This window comes from Hyperoodon ampullatus (genome assembly GCF_949752795.1).
Source record: "Hyperoodon ampullatus genome assembly, chromosome: 13".
Classification (NCBI taxonomy): Eukaryota; Metazoa; Chordata; class Mammalia; order Artiodactyla; family Ziphiidae; genus Hyperoodon; species Hyperoodon ampullatus.
This window is the reverse complement of record NC_136926.1, coordinates 32850673-32868446: the sequence shown is the minus strand read 5'-3', so window position 1 is coordinate 32868446 and position 17774 is coordinate 32850673. Positions and strand designations below refer to the sequence as shown.

Below are 17774 nucleotides of genomic sequence, written 5' to 3'. Positions count from 1 at the left end.
ACATTGGGAATATCAGCCCATCAGCACTGTTCAGATGAACGTTCAGAAGATTACCTTGATCTGTCCTCCAAGCCCTCCAACAAACATTAGTGTTGAATTGTTTACATCCAGAACATTAGCTGTTCCAGGGGATTTACTTGTTTTTGGTGGTGGCTTTTGAGATGCGCTCATTTCCTTTACACTCAACGAACCAATGTTTCCAAACCTAAGGGTCACAGAGTTGCAAAAAGAGCACCTGCAGAATTGCAAGTTGGTCCACATACACACACGTCTGTTTCACACACAGCCTCCATCTGCTTCTGCCCACGTCTCCAACTGGTCTCCCTGCTTCCAGTCTTGCCCATCCCGCCCCTAGTTTGCACTCCAAAATCTTGTGGAGTATTTCTTCTTAAAACGTAAATTCCATCATGTTACCTCCTTGCTTAAAATAGTTTCAGATAATGAACTAAAAATATTTGGAACGGTCTACTGCCTTTATTATTTCCCCATTTTTTCAAATAACAAAGTAAAAATCAGAAATTTCCAATAACACACCATCACCAACCAACTGTGATATTACAGAAAAGTGAAAAGAAAGCTATACCTATAGCCGCTTAACAGCAGTTGCCTCTGGGGAGGGGCTTTAAAAGGAAGAATTTTGCTTCGTGCCTGAATTTTGAGAAAACACATCCCCCAATTATAACCTCATCTTCTGTCCTACTTGTACCACTGCCAGCCACGTGGCATCTCCACCACGCTGCACTTTACTCCCCTCTGCTGGGGTGCAAACATTTTACTGGGTTGGCTGCCTCAGACTTGGACCTAACATTCTAAAGGCAACATAAACTTTTAACTTTTTTCTTCTTTTGATTGTTGGTTTTGCTAACAAACTTTATTTCTTCTGTAATAATGAAAAAAAATTATTTCTATAGTTAATCTAAACCAAGTATTCTTTCACTATAATCTGACTTCCCAGAAATTTCGAAGACTGTTATATGATGTTACAAACATGTAATTACTTATAAGATGCAGTTAAAAAAGCGAGATGCTCAGAGAGAACTTTCTCTGCTACCTGGTTACATAGATACTGTGCCATTTGCTGTCATCAATCGGGAAGTCTGGAAATTCCAAACGTGTGGACCCGGAGCCCAAATCCCAGAGGAAGGCCACTTTCCCTCGCCGCATCTCCACTGCCAGGAAATCAGCCTGGGGTGCAGGGCATGAGTTGGGATGAGTTCACATGCCAGACTGTGTGCATGACCACCAAAGCACTTTAAAAGATGAGTTCTTACAGCATTTTCTCTATTTAAAAAAATAGCTGAGCTGGAGCATGACCTGGAGTATTGGTACTGGAGATGGTGGCCACCGTTGGCCATCAGTGCCCACCACCCTTGCCCAGTGTAGCCCTCCATGAAGCCTCCCATGAAGTTCTCCAAGAAAACTTGCTGGGGGTTACCAGCCTCTATCGGGGTCATGAGGGGAGGCATTGCACCTGTTTATTTGCCCGGCCTGAGAAGGCAATGCATGAATGTGAGATGTATAGCGAGACAAGAGCCATGAAATCATACATCACGGACTGACCTGTGCTTTGAACCTTGTACCTTGAGAAGACATTTCAGATGGCATTTGTGCCTGCTAATATTTTCTGCCCTAACATACCCAAGGGCTCTGACCTGTTCCCAATGACACAGTCAAATGAATCAATAGTCTTCCATAGGGGACGTGCCCTCTGGGAACCCTGGGAATCTCGCTGGGTGGAAGAGCCTGGGGGGAAGCTTGACGATTCTGATATGCCCCTTGTGGTGCACGCCTCCACTCCTGGTAACGGCCGCCAAGGTCGACAGACCCAAAGCACAACTCCGTGGCTTCGGAGGTCACAGGAGACATTAAGAAAAGCTCTGTCCCACAGCTCACAGTTACGATGGCAGAGGGAGGTACTTGTCATAAATGCCACTCCTCTCCTCACGGGCATTCAGTTCTGTAGTTTGATTATTTTTAATCTAATGTTACCAGTTTAGCAAAAGATTAGTTCTCGTAGAAGAATTAGTGATTTCACAAAGGCCCTATTTTTTTTTAACCGATTCAGAAAATATACTCTGTCCCTAAGAGACTCAGCGTTGCTTTTGCGGGTCATACTCACACTGGTGCTGCTCCCCAGGTAGAAGAGAAGGTTGTCAGGTTCGCTTGTCTTCACATTTAATGTTAAGCTGTTATAGTTGGTAGAAGAAATCTGAGGCTGGTAGGCCCGGATACAGTCTCTGTCTGCAGACACAGCAACTTTGATCTGTAGAAGGAAAAGGGAAGTGTGCCTAAGTGCCTAAAAATCATTTAGGGCCACACAGTGGCAGCATGCCTGGAGTTGAACAGTGCTATTCTGTTCCAGATCGTCACTGCTAGTGGGTTTCCTCTCTGGATAATGCACAATGTTTCGTGTCTCATAAGGTGAAAGTCAGATGATGCTGAAACTTATTTTATTTGGTAAAATATTTTAATATGGAAAAGTCAGTCAGGTTTTAAAAGGGAATTTTATGTTGGGAACTCTATCATGTGAGACTTAATTCCTTAAAGACAAGGAGCTTATCCAAATCACCTTGGAATCTTATCCCTGACACAGGACATTTGATGATCATTTATGAAATAAATGGAGGGTTGATCTACTTATTCAGCAAATATTTATAGAGCAATTATTTCACTTACATATTTCTCTGATAAGTATTATTGCATGTAATCCTTATATTAACCTTCAAGATTATAAGTTTATATTAACCAGAGCACTTGGAACCATCCATCGGGTTTACATTTATTTGGTGACTGGAACTAAACCAGATGGAAACCAGAGCTCTTGTAAACCTACAGCCCTTTTCCCAAAGTGAAGTCACTCAGGCATCAAAGAATCCAGAGCTCCTTTTTCTTGGCTAGAAACTTCAGGAAGATACTCTTTAGACCAGACGTCACATCTATCGTCTATAGGTTCCCAGGAGCAAGACAAATGATATTCTCTCACGTCTTATTTCCCTGAAATGCCTCTCCTTTGGCGCAGGGCCAATGCCATGTGCCGAGGACGGCCAGGAAGCAGTCTCTCAAATTGTGTGTTTTATGCAGTTAGTGACCTGGATTTGTGCAGCATTCATGCAATTCAAGCTGTTTTGTCAGAATCATAGAGATGAGGCCCACACTGTATGAACATTCTGAAGAGTACTTGGATTATGAACACAAAGTTGGTAAAATGATGGAAATAGGACCATATGCAACCAATGAGACTTACAGGGATGCTGACACTCAGACCTAATGTGTTCTGTGCCATCTAGCTAATTGGTGCAGATCTACAAATCTAGGCCATGATGATAAATGTCCATAAGGGCACAGAGATCTCTTTGCTAACAACATTCTGAAACACACCAAAAGAAGCAGGACTCAAAGAAAATGAGACTAATTAAATGGACTTAAATATACTTAGGTAAATATATATAAGACAAGGCTTTAAATATACTTGGAGACAAGGCTGTGAGGAATCTGGGGTTACTAAGAGCTGGTTAGTAGAAAGTGTGACTGAAGGCCCTTTGCACAGGAGGCCTCTGGGACTTGCAGTTCCAGGAGCCTCAGCTGCAGGGGTGCTGGGCACTCACAGACGCTGCTTGCTTCCGGGCCTGGCTGATCAGCAGTTTGATTTCTGATAGGTTTCTGCTCAGGTTCTCTTCTAACATCTTCAAAGGCTTCAGCCGATCGAATAAAAGGTTCGCTTGTGTTTCCACATCTTTGACTTTTCTTCCAGCTAACAAAGCTAAAATATGAGGTGGCGAGAAAGTTGGCAGGAGGGAGGAAACAAGAGAAATGAACTGGTCATTACTAATGCACTGGATAAACTAGAATATCCTAATAATCAAATCCTTGGCATTTTGGTAAATATATGAAAAATGCACCAGCACAAGGCATCACCCAAGGCCCTTCTCTTCTTATAAGTGCAAATCCAGATGTTGGTGCATTTTTATTTTTTAGGACTGCTGTTTGTGAACAAGGCACCACTGTGCCCTTGGCAAACTCAAACGGCTCGTCGCAGACTTTCCTAATGGGAGGGGAGACCACGACCTACTGGTCACTGAGGAGTCACGGAGGAGTTGGTCTGTTTCTTGTAACGTGGCATTAACCCTGGACAGGTCAGTGGATGTATTCAACAGCTTCTGGCCCAATCCCACGACGTTCTTTAGAGTGCTCATAGCGCTCTGATTTGCAGATGTGGCCAGCTCTTTGATTTTGGCGCCTTTGTCTCTGACACCTGAAATAAATTTATACGCAAGCATGCACTCTGGTGGTTATACACAGAGAAAACCAAAAAACCACAACAAATGTAATTTTACACAGACACGTTACAGAATTTTTTGCTGGTTGTTGAACACAAAAGGGGGCTTCTGTTTTTAATGGCAATATTAAGGCTGCATATCATACACTCTACTGCTTCCTTTTATGGATGAATGAAATATTTTTGATGACAACCCTCTGTATTGAAGTATGATTTCAATACACAACGAGATGCCATGTGCTCAGCATCTTACATGTTAATAATCTAAACTTCTTTCTTTGGTCCCTTTCCTATCACTGCCTTCTCATGGTCATTAACGCTGTCTCCAAATCATTCTGCGTCTAGATAAGAAGGTTTGGGAATTTAAATCTGTAGGTGACATGGAAGTATCCTAGGCTAGAGGAAGTGTACCTGCCCACAACATCAACTGGCTGCTGGAAATAACAGTGCAGTAAAAACTCAACGGTCACTAAAGATAAAGTGGAATTCAGTTATTCTAGAAAATCTGGTTGATGGGTTTTTTTTTAAAGGCACTCGTATTCATTTTTAAAGTGTTTAATCACAAACGGGGCAAAGATTAACACTAGAAGAAGCTGGATGAAGGGTATGCAGGTGTTCTTTTTACTCTTCTTGCAACTCTTTGGCAAGTTGGAAATTGCTTCCAAATAAGAAGTTATTTTTGAGTGCTTGATCAACATACCCCATGTATCCTTAAAAACAGATAAATAAGAGAAAAAGAAATTTCCATATCAGAAAATGTTCCATTGATTTAAGTCAGTCCAAAGCGCTGCAAGTCCAGCTCCCCACGGTAACTTTCATGCTTATAAGATGAACCAGCACACAGAAGAACTTTGGAGATGTTTAGCTATCTTATAAGACTTTTAAAATAATCTTATAAAGAAAAAAGAAAAGGTTGAAGGAGTGTAAAATAAATAAATCACCTCAGCACAACTCACCTGTTATACTTTTTAAAAGTTATCCTATTAAAAATTTTAATGAACACTGCATTTCCAAACCATCAATATTAAAGTGATCTATTTTAGAATGCTTATCACCTCACAAAGGAAGATTTATTTAATTTCCAAGCAAGAATTCTCTAATTTCCCACATTTGTAATGAATCTAGCTAGCATTTCCCCCTAAAGCAGGAACGTTCCAGCTTCTTTACTTCCTGGCTTCTTTGAATGGCCCTTCTTTCATCTCAGGCCCATTTTAAAAGTAAGCAATTAATATGGTAGCATAAAGAATCTAAGGCTTTTGTTTTTCAGGTATAATTCTACTACTTCAATGCAGGTGTTCTGATGTTATAGAAAACATAATGATCTTCACTTCCAAACCATATTCCTCTACCAATCTTGGCCTCATTTCGGGTGAGGGGTCTCCATCAGACTTGAGGCAGGTCTTCCTCATGCTCATGTGTAAGGGTTTTGCAACAAGAAGATATTAATTAAATCAAGAACTCCCTTTCCACTTACCTTCAGGAATTGCTCTAAGTATCAAGAGTGATTCATTGGTCTGCTTAGTAATTTTGTCAGCATTCTCTTGAAATCTCTTTGTAGTATTTTTCAATTCACTGAGTTCCAATGCGATACCTATTCAAAGGGGAAAAAGTGTTCCCTTTTAGGCTAGTCCTAAAAAGTTGCCTAGATGAGAGCTTTATCATTCCTGACCCTTCTATAAAATCAGCAGCTTTCTAAAGAGACCCCAAATATTGAAAGTTTTTCCAGCAAGACTCAGCACCACTCATTATAAAAATTGTGTGTTTTGGGGCTTACTTGATCATTTTTTCTACTTTATTTCCCTTCTCACTAGTATTTCTTCCTAAATTCATGTCCAATTTAATTAGAGCTCTAGGGTGAAAAACCGTTTAAGTCACTCAGTCTTTTTTTTTTTTTTTTTTTTTTTTTGCGGTACGAGGGCCTCTCACTGTTGTGGCCTCTCCCGTTGCGGAGCACAGGCTCTGGACGTGCAGGCTCAGCGGCCATGGCTCACGGGCCCAGCCGCTCCGCGGCATGTGGGATCCTCCTGGACCGGGACACGAACCCGTGTCCCCTGCATCGGCAGGCGGACTCTCAACCACTGCGCCACCAGGGAAGCCCTAAGTCACTCAGTCTTAATCAGACTTACTAACTTCCTATCCACACCCAAATCTTGGCCACCTTTGTCCCCTAGGTTGTAAGACCCCAAACATGGGCTCCTGCTCTGGAATCTTCTTCTCAGTCCCCCACCTGCTTCTCAGCCAGGGTCCCTCCCCTACTTTCCTGCTCCCTTCTGACCACCCAATAGGCACTCAACTCGGCCTCCTTCACGTTTGATCAAAGCTGTTGGATCAAAGCTTTTACTTTTAAAATTGCTGTTCATAATACACAATCACATTTGGATTCTGAACACCTGGTTAAAAAATAAATTATTGATAAAATCCATGATGAGCATGATGGTTCTGCATAAAAGTTTAATTGCCAGAAAGTTCACTATTTTGTGGCCTACAAAATACCTTTAGTCATGTAAACTAAAGCTACCGCCCATCAACAGTGATGCCAGAGTTTGTGTTTAAAGCTTTATGATCGAGAATCAGGGACTTTTTATATTGTGAGATGAATATAAATTCTAAACTGTGCCACTCACAGAGAAACAAAAAATATGCACCTATCCAAGCCCTTGGCTCAGACAGCTGTGGAAGGGTCCAGGACTGGACATGGAAGTAGTCTAAGGGGTATGAGCCTTGTTTATGGCCCACTATTTACTCCCATAGGAAAAGACAATATTTTTGTTGTATTAGAGTATATTAAGGTGATAGGTACACTATACGTTATAAAACTTGTATGTTTCTCTTACACAACAGATTCCTCTGCCATTTTGTGTTATGCTTATTGGATAACTCTTACATATGCCAAAACCGCTTACTGAAACTCTTGGGAAAAATGAAACTGCATAGGTATTTTTTTTTTTTTTTTTTTTTGGCGGTACGCGGGCCTCTCACTGCTGTGGCCTCTCCCGTTGCGGAGCGCAGGCTCAGCAGCCATGGCTCACGGGCCCAGCCGCCCCGCGGCATGTGGGATCCTCCCGGACCGGGGCACGAACCCGTGTCCCCTGCATCGGCAGGCGGACTCTCAACCACTGCGCCACCAGGGAAGCCCCTGCATAGGTATTTTTTTAAATAGATAAATCAATAATGATTTAATTCAGTAATTATTTAATAAGAACCTACCACGAGTCTAACATTACATTAGCCCTGTGAAGAAGACACAAGAGGAATCAAACATAATACATCTCTTCAAGAAACTGTGAAACCCTGAGAGATGAAGAGAGAAGCACATGAAACCACAGAGAACCTGACAAACGCTATGAAGAACAGCCGGGGCTCAGGCACTGAAGCAGCGAGTAGAGGCTCTGGTTCTCACGGAGGCTTATCGAGTCTACGGAAGATTGGAGGGGGCTGCACATTAAATGAGATGTCACTAAAATAAAAATTATATGATGTGTCTGTGATAGGAAACTGGAATATTATTGTGACAAAGAAATGTCAAGCTTCAAATTGCTCTAGGAAAGACGAATGTTCTGGAAGTATGTTAAGAGATGTGTCCACAATCACTCCGATATCAACACAGTCCAAGCTGGAAACTGACCTCCATGCTTTCCGCTCAGGCTATTGCCTTCTTTTAGAAATTCAGCACTGCGCTGGAGAGCCGCTTTCCCATTAGAAACAAGAGATTCTGAGGCCTGTAAAACAGAACAATTTAAACATAGCAACTGGAGGGCAGGGCGGAGGTGGGGAAAGCAACTCCATTCTATCAGAATAGCCTCCAGTGTAGCTCCAAACAAGGAAGTCGGCCAGATAACAGGCAGGGACAATTTAAACGGTCCTATCTTATGTTTAATATATGTTCTAGTTTGTGGCTGAAGAGAAAGAACACAGCCATTTTTAAATCTATAAACACAAAAACCAGCCGTTAAATGAAGATCTTCACCATGGGTAAGAAAAGCTGTCTCAAGTGGATATCAAGTAGCATTATCATTTTTGTTCTAAGAATTATTTATGACTTAGGAAATGAAAACTTCCATCACATGATGACAGAGCCTTAAACAGATCCCACCAGAAAAGAATGCTGACAAGCATAAATTTAAGCCACTGCATCTCTGCTCAAGCACCTCATGGCAGGATCGCTGCTCCTCAGTGCCCAGAAAAGGAAGGCGCACACGGAAGCCCCCAGGGCATTTCGTACCATGCTCGCCTTGCTCTGGGTCCTGAGAGTATCTTTCACCAACTTCTCAGATTCTTCAATCAGGCTCCGGATGTTGGAATGGACATGGGTTGCACTGGTCGCATTTAGGGACACATGACTAACATTTCCAAGGCCACTGTGAAATCAACGTATTTAGAGATGTTATGATCAACTAAATTGAACTACCCCACTATTCTTCAAAGCCTTCCAGTTTCTTCCCCCTTAGAGAATTATCATCAACAAGGAAGACAGGATTTCATGTCAACATGTGGATTTCCCCTCTAACTCCAAAAGTAATCTTAAGAAGTGATAACACTAAGAACTGCTGTTTAATTAACACCCAAAGAAGAGATGACTGCTGTGTCCCATCTTTTAAACCATCCATTCTTTGATCTCTGTTCAAACCCCCTGCGTGTGTCTGGGGTGCTGCTGCATGTTTGCATTGGTTGTAATCTCTCCTCCTACGGCATGTGTTAATTAAAAAAAAAAAAAAAAGCTTCCCTAAGCATATATGAGGATGCTGAATCTTATTCCTCAAATAGTATAGACCAACTTGAGGAAATTCACTAGGGGTTTTGGAGGAGCATCAGATAATATTTCAATCATCTGAACTTTACTCTTGTAAGTGGGCAAATCACTCAAGAAGTTGCCAGCTGGTAATGGTGCAATTTCATCCAGCTCACTCTAGCTTCAAAATGAAATCTGACAATTGACACATCTTTGCCTGCTGAGTAACCTACTTCATTTTCTTCCTGAGGTTATTGAGTTGGGTGATTCCCAAACCAGACACCAGCAGTTATTACTTGTTAGTACTTCACTGGCAAAATTCAGTGACTTATAAATAAAAGATAATAATGTTATTTAACTTTATGTATCACATCAAATTGCTTTTACTACTCATACTAAGTAATAAAGATTTTGTTGTAGCTACGCCTGTAGTCAGAACATTCTTTTCTCTTTTGGGAAACGACGAAAGATGAAGAAAGGAGAAGAACTGAGTATGTAATTCCATTTTCTGATTCCGATGGCAGACATAGGAGGTAGTGCTCAATGCAGCACATAATTTAAGCAATAGTCTATGTTATTCAATACATCGTTTTCAGTTGCTTTCATTGTGTGAGCTAATCTTTTATGGCAGCATTCCTCAAACTGGAAAAATATTTATCCTTCCACAAAACACACCCAACACACAGAAACACACATATTCCAGTGTGTCCAGACTTTTTCCACTCATAATTTATAACAGATTCTAAAGAAATAAATGTACCAACTAACAATATTGTGTAAATCATTGATAAGGCCTAAAACCCCGATTCCCTCATTTGCTGCACATTAGGTCACCTGAGTATCTTTAAAAAAAGGAAAAGTACAGCTCACACCCCACAGTCTTCAGGGGATGGGAGAGAGGGAAGTGGACACACGCATCAGTATTTTGAAGTTCCCCAGGGTCTTGTTGCAACAATTTGGGAACCACTGGCCTACAGCTGTGCTTCTCATTTAAAGGTATTTTTAACAAGCTGAGGATATATTTGACAAATATCCAAAAATATATGTTAAAATTATGACAGTACAATGGTAGACCTTCAGGTAGTAGAAAGTAATGGAGATGGTATCTTTCAGGAGTTGGAAAATAGATTCCCAACACTTCTAATAGTCCAGGACGGGCAACCACAACCTGCATCCACGCGTAAAGCCCGCCGGATCACAAGGTCCAAGAAGACAAGATGTATAAATAAATCAATATCTGGTTCTGTCCATATGCAACCTAACAATAAAGTCCTGAGCACCAGGTAGATACTTAAGGCCTCGATGGCTTGATATCAGAGCATAATATTTGTTTACATTCCTATCTGGTTCGGTTTGCATTTTTCCATCATACAGTCCTGCTGATGGTCAACCACGTTACCAGCCATGGGAGAAAATCCTCCTTGCCATGGAAATAAAAGAGAAGTCTTCATTTTTAGACAGAAAAAGAATTTGACTCAACACTGTGATCAAAAGAGCCATGCTTTTTCTCTCTGATCCACAGATCACAACCTGAGAATTCCTGCAAGGTGTGGTCTCACCTGTCCAGAGCACCTGCCAGTGTCTGGAGCTCAGTGGCATGATCCTCCGTTCTGTAGACAAGGTCCAGTGCTCTTCTTTTGGACATCTGCATGACCAGGTCATCTACGTGGTGCCTGATTTTGGCAGTCCAGAGAAGCAGCTCATCCCGGTGATGCTCTAACTGCTACATAGAGAAATTAACATTGTGACTACATGTGCAACTATTTAACAATGTATCTGAGACGGGGGAAGATTCTTTGGAAACTTTGGGTATTGCAGCTGTGCTGAGTTGGGACTTACTGCTAGAGCCTTTCCTGAAGCATTTGCAGGCACAGTGGCAGCATCAAGCAGTCCTCTTCCTTCGGCGATCAGCACTGACGTCAAGTTTTGTTCTTCTTGAACACGCAGCTTTTTATCCTGTAGCAAAAATCACCTCTAAGGATGCTTCATAAAAGCAAGTCAGCTTCTGAACCTCGGTGCCTGACACTATGTGCTGAAGTTAGCCTTCAGGGCTCATTTTTCAAGAAGCTAAGACCGGTATCATTTACATGGGAGAATTTGGTACCAGCTCTAATGGGGAGAGAGCTGGTAAGACTCACGTTGAACTCTCGCAGGTTGGCCCTGACAACAAGCAGCAGGCGACCGCTTTCCTGGGTCTTCCTCTCTGCTTCCCTCAGGAGCTCTTCTGCGGCCTGCACATTACTGTTGTGTCTTGAAAGGAGGCTGCTTGCTGCTTCTTTTAATACCTCCAACTCTTCCTGTGGCTTCTGGTAATTTTTCTGAATTTGTGACAATAAATCTTCAGCAGCCCTGGGAAAATAACAGACGGTTCACATGGTAAGAAATGAACACCAAAGCTCGTATCATTGAAATGACAGTGAAAGAAACTTTTTGTTGTATACAGGAGGTTCTTATTAGTTATCCATTTTATACATATTAGTGTATATATGTCGATCCCAATCTCCCAATTCATCCCACCACCACCACCCCCTACCCCGACAGTGGAAGAGACTTTTACATAATCGTTCTGAGTTTCTTTGTCACGTCCTAAGTGGTACCTCGTAATCTCTTAAAAAGGGAAACGATTTTTCTAAGACAGCTATTAGTATGGCAGATTTACACTTTATCCTTAATAAACTCTCCTTATTCACAAACTTACTAACGTATTTTAGTAATGGAATTAAAAGAAACTATCTCAGTGAATCCTGATTCAGAAAATTGGCACCATAGTCTGTGAATGACAGCAACTGAAACCTTTCATTATCATGTGGCCAGAAATTGAAAAAAGGAGACTCTTCAGTGATTTGCTCTCAAGTTACCAGTGTATTTATATAACATAAAGGTTTTTCTGCAGCTAGTTAAAAAACAGATTTTATAAAAACTTTCAAATCCAAATTGCCATAAAGAGATAATTTGTACCATTGATAAAAGCAAGCTTTAGGAAATCGAAAGACATTTTCCCCTCTTCTTTTATAAATTGCTATTTCAATCAAATTTAAAGCTCTATAGAACGATACAATTTTCATACTACAGAACTTTGCAGTGGTTGAATATATCCCATTAACTTCTTGCTTCAATTTGTCAGAAAAACTTTGAAAAATTTCATGGAAAATGCCTTGTAAATCACCCTTAGCTTTCACATATTATCAGGTCGCTGGGCTAAACACCACAAAAAAACATTTTCCAAACATACATATTTGAACTCTGACATCATTAGAGCATCATCAGGAATTATTTGAACATTCTTATGATTTTTAATGATTATAAAAATGATAGCAAGATGTTGCATTATGATACAGGCAACAAGAACTAAAAAAAGCACATGGGAAACACACAAATAAATCCAATATAGTCCTAACGTCTGGCCATGAATCTGTCAATTCATATTGTTAAAGAAGGTATCTCTCTAAGAAATTTAAATATAGAGGTCAAATTTTCATCTATGAAATGAATTTACCACCTAAACTGTGATCAGATGAAATGATATAGTCAGCAGTGACTTGAAAGACTAAAAAGAAAAAACACAAAAACCCTCAGCACTCTTCCTTAACTTCTTCCTGTAAAATTTAGTTAACACAGTAAAACAGTGTTTTTCAAACTGCGTTTCTCCACAACACTAGTGCCGTGAACAGGTAAGCAAGTTCCATGAGAAAGGGTTGCGTGGTGCAGTACATTTAGCTGTGTTCTCCAGGCTCCTTCTGGAGATCCATGAAACATCAGCCTGAAGATTTGTAGTAAAGACCTTGTCTCTCCTTAAGACACTGCATTTCCCAAATTATCTGGGCACAGGACACATTTCTTTAGTGAACTATCTTTTGATAGGTCCGGGGACACCTGCGTGGAAAACAGTTGGGAAACACAGCTACAAAGGAATAATTTATAGGGTGCAGTCAAGGGAAAGATAGCAGGCCGGAGCTGGCTACCCTCAGAAAGGCCTGCTTGCCAGGCTGGCCCTCGGCTGGCGTCTGCAAGTGCTCCCGCTGTCCCCTGACCGATAAGGGTGGGTCACTGCCTCGACTGTTTGTGCAAACTGTGTGGTTTAGGCTGAACACCTGCTTCCCTCCTGGGAGTCTGGAATGTGGGTATGTGCTGGGCAGAGGGAGCCTATGGGACCAGCCCCCACTGAAAACCTCGGATGCTGAACTCTATGGGCTTCCCTGGGCCTCACATACAAGCTGCTGCATTTTCATTGCTGGGGGGAGAGTGTGCTCCGTGGTCCCTCCTGGGATGGCGAGAGTGTGGGGAGCCTGCATGGGCTCCTCCCAGCTCCCCTGCATCTTCCTCATGACCCAGCGGTGCATCCTTAATACGCCGCTCTAGGAAATCTCAGCCCTGAGTCACGGGAGTCCTGGTGAAACTCTGAATGTGGAGGTGGCCTTGAGGACCCTGACACACGCACGATAAGCAACTAGGTTGTATGCCAAGTACTCTCACTTACAGGATTGCCATACTTCAGCATAAATTATCAATGTTCTAAGAATTATAATAAAAAGGCTGAGAAATAATTCCTAAAATAATCCATGAAATTTGAAATGACTTAGATACAGGGATTATCTATGGAAGAAAGTGGAGGCCTGAGAATGCACTTAAAAATCTTTTTAAAATGTCTCAGTAGTAATAATTTAACTTACAAATTAAAGAGAGAGATCAAGAATCTTATTAATAACTTTATTCCAAATAGAAATAGAAGAGCTACAATGACAGAGAAAGGGTGACAGGAGGAGGGCCTAGTGGGGATGAGGGTCGGGGGCACAGGTGGGGAGAGGCCCCCTGCCTTCTCCCCTTCCTCTCAACTGCTACTCAGAAAGTCAACTTTTCCCAGTTGGACTATGAGCTCCTAGTGGGCAAAAAGGCTTTATTGTTCTCTTTTGTGTCCCCAAGTCCTAGCACAATGCGGGCCACCTGTGAGCTCAATCCACTTTACTGACCAAATGACATGACTGAGGAAGGTACTGGTGGGGGGAGGACCCCTGCAAAATGACTCCTGGGATCTGCAGGGATTCTCCGTCCGCGGGAGAGATGTGCAGCTGAGGGAGAGAATGAATGAGATGACCGACCACGTGTGGCTCTGGGAGGACCTTGAGCCTAAGATGAGCTGGAGCCGGGTGGGTGGGGGGAGATGGTGAGTGAAGAGGGAGGCTGGAATGAATACGTGATGTTTACATGTTGTCCAGGAGGCAGCGGGGAGCTGAGGAAGGTGGGGAGAGAGCAGGGTGCCCTGGGGTGGCTGCCTCAACTGCAGGCGGGTCCTGGGACCACCTGCATGGAGGTATGAGCCTTTCCCTGTGGGGTCCCCGCACCATGTATCCAGCGAAGGGAGGATGCAGGGGAGGGGCTGGGTCAGGGAGAGGTGATTACAGTCTAGTGTAGGTGCACAGCCATGGTCTCTGAGCTGACCATCGAAATTCCACCCACCCATCTTCTATGGACTGGGTCTAAAGCGGTACTTCCTGTTGTTTAAGGCTGGAAGATAACGGGGTTTAATGTCAGACCGATTTAGGTGTGTAGCCAGATTCCATATTGTCCTGCACGTGGGGCAAGTGACTAATATTCTCTGGGCGTCAGTTTCTCCAGCTGGATATTTCCCACCTAACACGGTGGCAGGGATGAGCAGCTGCAGGCCATGAGGGGTGAAGTCCCCACCGCCCAGCACAGAAGAGAGGCTCCATGGATGGCAGCCCCTTCCCCGACCCCTGGGTCCTCGCCCACTTCTGAGCTCCCCTCGACCAGCCCGTAGTCCTCTCGGGCCCTTCTTGCGCCCTAACAAATGTTCTGGTAATTAGATGACTAGTCCCCTCTCCAAATCCCATGCGACAGTAAGTTCCTCCTTTTGCTTCTCACAGAACAAATGAACAACAATGTCAAAAATCCCATTCAATGATGAAAAAAGATGTAAGCTCAGCTCTCCCGTGTGCTGCTGGGAGAAGTGGATGTTGTTTTTTTTTTTTTTTTTTTTTTTTGTGGTACGCGGGCCTCTCACTGTTGTGGCCCCCCCCGTTGCGGAGCACAGGCTCCGGACGCGCAGGCTCAGCAGCCATGGCTCACGGGCCCAGCCGCTCCGCGGCATATGGGATCCTCCCAGACCGGGGCACGAACCCGTATCCCCTGCATCGGCAGGCGGACTCTCAACCACTGCGCCACCAGGGAGGCCCTGGATGTTGTTTTTAAAAACCTTTTAGAAAATAATTTGGCAGTGCAAGTCGGGAATCCTCAGAACGCAAACTCTTTGGCTAAATGATTTCACTCCTTACCATGTACCCTGATAAGATAATAATGTGAAATACAGAAAAAGATTCTTATCGAAGTTGTTCATTACAACATTATTTAAAATAGCAAAATATATTAAAAATAGTTTAAACATCTCACTATAGAGACTGGAGTTTTGATGGAGTATTATGTGACTAAACCAGTACTTAAGACTTGATCACAACCTGCCAGAGAGACGGCTTTGCTATTACATCAAGTAATTACTGTGTGAAAATACTAAGAAAAAAGCCTGAAAGCAAATCACAAGCTCCTAGTGACCATATCTAACAATTCTTTGTGACCTGTCATTTCACATCATGGGTTTTGATGAAAGTGTGTGCATGACTGAGCTAAGTTAATCTGGCATGATGCCAACTGTCCTAGAGTTCACAGCCTCAGTGGTAGCCACTGCCTGTGTCTGCTTCCATGAGAGTTTACAGCATTACACTTAATCTTCAATAAAGAGAGTATCATGAGGGTTTTTTTGTTCACACTAAGTAGAAATGCTGTTTCAGGGTCACAGAGGAAAACCGAGCCTATGACGTAATAGCAAAGATAGAAATTCTACAGATCACGCTTTCCTCCTGTGGAGGGGCCAGCACCCAGCTCTTCTCCTATGACCTTCTGCCCCACTGAGAGCTTCCTTTCCTTCTCCTCCTCCACTTGCCTCCCTCCCCCTCAGCTTTCAAGTTCCTACCTCTAATGGGTTGTGTCATGAATGGTATTCAGGCACTTACTTGAGTTCAAGGGTGGCATTTTGGTGCAACTGCAGGAAATTCCTTTTCTGAATGATTTCCAGCAATGAAGTAATGTTCTTTTGCATATTCTGAAGAGTAGAACTGGGTAACTGGCCATCTTCATCCAAGGTCTGATTTAGAGTTGCTGCCCTTTTGATGATTTCTATGGAGAAAATTTATCAATCATTGAATAAGTCTCTCAAAAGTGGACAGTACTAAAATGGAAAAACTTAGAGCCTTCTCCAGTAAGGCCTGCTCTGCTCACCTAAACTGGATTGAACCTCTAGCTGGGCCAGGTCAGCCCATATATCCCAATGCACTCTGGACATCCTCTGTCAAAACACTCATGCACTTGGGATTACTGGTTTATTTCATGTCTGCTTCCCCAGTACCCATAAACTCTGTAAGGGCAGGGGCTGTGCCTACCATGCTCACGGCAGCACTCGCTGCCCCTGGCACAAACATTTGCAGGTAGAAGCACTCAGTAATATTTACTGCAGGAACAAGCCAACAATACTTGATACTACTCTTTTTTAAAAAACATGTCATTTGTTCTAATAATATCCTTACCTTTTGCCCTATAAAGTCTGATTCATATTGGAGTCTATACTTTTTATGCCCTTACACCATAATCCAAAAAGAAAAGCCAGAATTTCTGGTAGCCAAAAAACTGACAGTAGCATTCTAAAAGCCAGGTCAGATGGGACATCCCAGTTGAGTAGGGAGTAAATTACTCTGATATTAGGACACACTTTGGGACCACACTGAAGCTCCAAATCCCATCAACTCCTGTTCTGGGCAGAGAGGTGGTGCTGAGAGTTTAGCTAAGCTACCCTGTGGTATTGCTGCCTCTGTGTCCATTTCATTCAGCTAAGCGGGCTGCAGGGACCTTAAACTAACACTGGCCCCTCATGCAAGCATATGCCCTAGATGCAGCCGCAGAGGCAAAGCAAATGTAAGTTCTGGATATGACTTCCCCAATGGCCCTAGTGATCGACAGTCTTCCTGTCTCCCAGCACCTTCCCCTTACATGCCCTGTAGATAAGGTCCCCGGGGACTTACCAAAACCCTGCTCTTTTGCTTTGGATTGGCCAATCTGGCCTTAGCCCAGGAACCCCAAAGCACTCCACGCACAAACCCTAATAAAGGCCTGCGCTCCAGGTCCTGTCTCCCTCTCTCTGCCTGCACCCTGCCTTGACCACCTCGCATGGCCCCTTGAGATGGGCTGGCTACTTCCTCAGGCTGGACCACCCCGAGTAATCAACTGCTCTATCTCATCTTCTCTCGTGGTCTGTTGTTGGACCTCGGCTCACCACTCGGCAAATGTGCTCCGTTTAGTAAGTGTTGGGGGCTTCTCTGGTGGCGCAGTGGTTGAGAATCTGACTGCTAATGCAGGGGACACGGGTTCGTGCCCCGGTCTGGGAAGATCCCACATGCCGCGGAGCAACTAGGCCCGTGAGCCACAGCTACTGAGCCTGCGCATCTGGAGCCTGTGCTCCGCAACAAGAGAGGCCGTGATAGTGAGAGGCCCGTGCACCGAGATGAAGAGTGGCCCCCGCTTGCTGCAACTAGAGAAAGCCCTCGCACAGAAACGAAGACCCAACACAGCAAAAATAAATTAATTAATTTAAAAAAAAAGTGTTCATTTGACAAATTCATAATGGATGGGGAGGCACCATATCTACTTGATACTAAGGACCGAAGTATATGGCATAATGTGGAAAAGAAAAAAGGAAACATCCATTTT

The 17774-nt window shown here is 43.2% G+C and overlaps 1 protein-coding gene across 1 annotated transcript in view; it reads right to left on the bottom strand.

Annotated features, from left to right (window-relative positions):
* The window catches only part of LAMA1 (laminin subunit alpha 1), a gene marked incomplete at both ends in the record, with an annotated part of 143577 nt that overhangs the window by 32471 nt on the left and 93332 nt on the right, over positions 1-17774 (bottom strand). Inside the window, 12 exons of the mRNA XM_079717957.1 lie at positions 55-205; positions 1052-1185; positions 2120-2263; positions 3606-3760; positions 4070-4252; positions 5751-5867; positions 7902-7995; positions 8499-8634; positions 10565-10728; positions 10845-10961; positions 11144-11354; positions 16028-16190. Coding sequence (XP_079574083.1) covers positions 55-205; positions 1052-1185; positions 2120-2263; positions 3606-3760; positions 4070-4252; positions 5751-5867; positions 7902-7995; positions 8499-8634; positions 10565-10728; positions 10845-10961; positions 11144-11354; positions 16028-16190 — 1769 coding nt within the window. The remainder of the gene's footprint in view (positions 1-54; positions 206-1051; positions 1186-2119; positions 2264-3605; positions 3761-4069; positions 4253-5750; positions 5868-7901; positions 7996-8498; positions 8635-10564; positions 10729-10844; positions 10962-11143; positions 11355-16027; positions 16191-17774) is intronic.